A 4340-nucleotide genomic window follows, 5' to 3' on the forward strand; every position below is an offset into this window, starting at 1 on the left:
ATGTGGGTGTTTTTGAGGATTGACGTTAGATGTCCTAAAAGGTCATTTAGAAATATTGTACTCTCTCTGTCCCAAAATAAATGACTTAAGTTTATACTAACTTTATACTAAAGCTAGTATAAAGTTAAGTCATTTATTTTGAGACGGAGGTTGGCGCCAAAAAGAAACCATGGCTGGGATTGCGGCCTGCCAAACCGGTGAGTGAACAGTAGCAGGCTGAGGCCCCTCCCTGGAGATACACCTTGCGTCGGCTTCTCCCTAACAGTAAAACAATGTGCTCCTTTATTGTTGGCGGGGAGTAAAACGGTGTGCTCCTAATAGTGAGGTAGTACAGTCTTTGGTGGGGATCGCTCGATCGCTCGCTCACATCCAGGGAGTTGGGAATCTGTTGAAAACTTGGGAGCTGGGAAGAAAAATGGTACTCCCTCTTTTCATCTGTCTAATGCGTTTTTAAGACCCCATTTAATTATTAACAAGATTAATAGTACATGACATGCATAATATAAAAATTATATCATTGAAAACTTCTTTCGCATACGAATTTGACGGTATGCTTTGTATAAGTTGGATGTCATATATTATTGCTTTATCATTTGGTCAAAGATAACCTTGAAAAACACATTAGGCCCTGTATAGATGGAAGGAGGGAGTAACAGTGGTCACCGGCCATTCTTTCGAATTTATATACATGTAAGAGCAGAGAATCGAGAAATTCTAGATACTCCCTCCATTTACTTATACAAGGCCACTATAGAATATATATTTTGCATCTATACAAAGCCACCAACTGTAATCAAGGCAAAAATTAATGATGCTTTTTTGTAATAGCAATTTGTTTAATACTTGCATGCATGTAGTCATAATGGCACTCAGTTTCTTTCTCCATTCAGTTTTTTTGCATGCATGCGATATACTCCGTATTAATGATCCTAGTAAACAAGAGAAAAAATTAGGTTACAAAAAATGTATTATATTTTATTTTGGTACCTATAATTTAAGTTTATGGTCTTGTATATAAAACTGGAGGGAGTACAACTTATATCATCGAAGACCGAAGAATCAAGAATTTTCCCCGAGTTACATGCTGCGACAAAGCGTGCGTGCGTGTGAGTGAGCGAGCAGCGGGCGCAGGGAAATTCCGCTGCGGCTAAGGCTAGGCTACGAATCTAGCCAGGTAGGGTGTGGCCGACCCAGTTTTGATTTTTTTTTTTTGAGACGCAGTTTTGATTTTTGAGGGTGCGGGTGCCTGCTGTTACCACTGCTTCTACTCCGTTCCGTTGTGCAAATCTCGGCACAACGAAACGCAGCCCAAGCTCGGATTGCTACCCGCACGTACGATGATTAGCGGGCCGCAGTGTCACTGATCCAAAAGGGAACAAAAAAAAGGCGATAATAAATCCAAAAGGGCGCCTGCTGTGTCATGCCCCCGATGTGCTACCTCATTACATGCTCCTCCAACCGCCCCTCCTCGTCATCAACAAGATAATGAAGTTACTGCATCATCCTCACCACAAGGACGCCATGGCCAGCAATGTATAGCAAGCTGAGTTTTCTCTCCCCGGCGATTAGCATCGTCCTGCAACCTCATTCAGAGCACCACATGGATACACTCAAAGCCACGCGTGTACGACATTGATACACTAACACCCTACCTATGCTGCCTTGCTGCGCCGCACCACGGTTGCAGCCATCAAAGGACGACGCAACAGAAGGCACGTGGAAAAGGTAGCCATTAATGCAAACACATATGTGTAGGCAGGGGCGACGCCATGCATGCAATGCACGAGAGAGATGCCAGCCATCACGGACCCTTACTACCACGGCATGGCGACTGCACCAGCCAGACATCCATTGCTACTATCCCGCGCAAGCGAGGAACCAACGGTACACCAGATTCAGAGGTCAGCTAGTAAGTAAAGCCATGACGAGTAACAACGTTAACCAACCGCGCACAGGCAGAGCGTGCTCTGCTTTATCTCCTGCAGTGCTGCTGCCACTATACTATACCACAGGTCTGATGACGGAAACATGCTCGGAATGGAAATGGGGACGGGGAACTTGAGCGGGTCTAATTTTCCAGGACATAACTCAGTCCTACCACCTTCTTCTTTCCACCTTCCTTTCCTTCTCCATGCTTCGAAACCTTGGCAATGGCCTCCCCAAGGGGCGGGTGGTCAAACTTGCACTGGACGCCAAACTTGCATGCGCCGGTCTTCATGTAATAGGCACAAGCCTCAGCATCCTGCATATTACATGTCACCCAGTTTGCATCAACATTCCGTTTCGAAACAAGAAAAAAAGAACAAGTTTGCATCATCATTAGAGCGAAAACAGGAACCAACGGACGGTCGGGTCCCAACTAAAATTTCATCATTCCTAGCCGTACGAGCTCATAGAAATATTTAGTTAGTTTTCAGTAATTGAGAGATCATTATGGCCAAAGGACTATTACCAACGGCTTACTACAATACAATGGCGGCTTCACCAACCCGGCCTCGAAAGGGAATGTTTTAGCAACAAAGAGCCCCCAATACATTTATAATCCTGAATTATCAACAGGCTAGTGGGGATTATTTCATTTCTGGATGTTACCTCTCTCCTTGGAAAGCCAGCAACAGTAAGCGTCACAGGTTGCTGAGACGGCTCCCACTTTGCAATGGAATCAGGTGCAGACCGATCAACTGGATGGTGAAACTTGCATTTTTCAGAAAATTTACAAAATCCTGTCTTCTTATAGAACTGCATTAACCAAAGTAAAATGAGTAAAACAGTCCAACTCATAGGGCATATGCTGCAGCAATTGGTGCACGGATGGTTATGTACATACATCACAAACAGTTTCTCCAGGCCTCTGAGGGTAGGTGATTGGCTCAGGTTCAATCTGTATTTTGCAAGAGAGCGTGTCAGTTTGTGTATTTCACAGCACCAGTTCTAACTCCTTCATTTAACCTTACCGGCACATGTGTCACGCGAAAATCAAAGCTCGGCAGGAATTTCACAGCTGGATTTAGCATCTCGCCAGGGACAACAGATGCTGCACAACACAGGAAAACAACATTAAAAAGGTGTGTACAGTAATAATAGTACAAAAAGGTTCATGTTTAAGATGCTTGTGATCAAAATCGGTACGTTTGTCTAATTCTAAGTGCAACCAGACATGGCCCAGAATGCAGCTGAAAGATTGACCGTGTAGATTTTGTGGCAAGAATAGGTTCAACTACGAATATTCAATCAAAAGCTTCCATGACCGATTTTTTTGGAGCAAAATATGACTGCAAAGCAGGTATGGTAGAAGTAGTACTGTCTGTGCCCTGCAAAGCATTTTTCTTTATCCCTAGATTATGGATTAAACTTTACTTTTAGCATGAATTGCACAGTTAAGTGTTCGGTTCAACCAGGGCAGCACATTGTGAGTTACAGATTGAGCTAGCTGGTGATAATCATGTCCTCTGAACATAAACAACGAACCTTGAATATGTCGTTCAGGATGGTTGAACCGACATGTTCTACCATACATGCAGCTGTAGATGGATAAAGGGAAATGTGAGATCAGGATGGCCCAAGTGCATGCACAAAACCACAAACATAATAAAGTCAACTGAGAAGGTATTTGTTCAAGAAGATGGTACCTGCCCGTCTTAATATAAAATGAGCAATCAACTTCACCCTGCAATACAGGAAGAGAAAAGGTATTCAACAAGACAACCATGATGCTCATTCACTTGGATCCAGATAGCATGCATAATACACACACACACACACACACACACACACACACACACACACACACACCATCAAGATATGCCGGCATTTTGAGAAGTTCCAGAATATTACCATAACAGAACTTGTAGCGAGAGCAATAGTATACGCTCATGAAGTTTTAGTTAAATATACTGGTATCGTGGAATCTCCAGAACAGATTGGCACGATTAAAAAATGTATCTTGCATTACAGTGACAGGCATACAGATATCGTTTATAAACGGAAGACATATATTAGGTATAAAACAAAAATTTACAACTCTAGACAAAAAATTTAACACTTGATGAAAACACGTACTGGTCTTATAGGCATGCCCTTTGAGTTATGCTCCAGAGCAACTGGTGCTAACTTCTTTGCTGAAACTGAATCATGCACTGCACCATGGTGCCCTGCTGCTTCAGCAGTTGCTGTATTTTCAGATTCATTTCCACCACTTGAAGGTGGCTCCATATCCTTTGCATGAATGAACTTACAATTTGTTCCTAATTTGCATTTGCCTTTTGCATAGTGCTGAAGTACAGAAACACAATTCAGAACTGTTCTTGAGAGAGAGAGAGAGAGGGAGAGGGAGAGAGAGA

At 43.0% G+C, this 4340-nt stretch overlaps 1 protein-coding gene across 6 annotated transcripts in view; it reads right to left on the reverse strand.

The window, feature by feature from the left end:
* Positions 1–1711: 1711 nt before the first annotated feature.
* The window catches only part of LOC119268387 (zinc finger CCCH domain-containing protein 8-like), a 9306-nt gene continuing 6677 nt past the window's right edge, over positions 1712–4340 (reverse strand). For all 6 annotated transcript variants that reach the window (XM_037550007.1, XM_037550004.1, XM_037550003.1 and 3 more), the window contains 7 exons: positions 4060–4272; positions 3630–3667; positions 3469–3521; positions 2955–3034; positions 2828–2881; positions 2593–2739; positions 1712–2242 (listed from right to left, as the gene is read on the reverse strand). In XM_037550007.1, coding sequence (XP_037405904.1) covers positions 2069–2242; positions 2593–2739; positions 2828–2881; positions 2955–3034; positions 3469–3521; positions 3630–3667; positions 4060–4272 — 759 coding nt within the window. In that variant the 3' untranslated portion in view covers positions 1712–2068. The remainder of the gene's footprint in view (positions 2243–2592; positions 2740–2827; positions 2882–2954; positions 3035–3468; positions 3522–3629; positions 3668–4059; positions 4273–4340) is intronic.

Source organism: Triticum dicoccoides, chromosome 3A (assembly GCF_002162155.2).
Source record: "Triticum dicoccoides isolate Atlit2015 ecotype Zavitan chromosome 3A, WEW_v2.0, whole genome shotgun sequence".
Lineage (NCBI taxonomy): Eukaryota > Viridiplantae > Streptophyta > Magnoliopsida > Poales > Poaceae > Triticum > Triticum dicoccoides.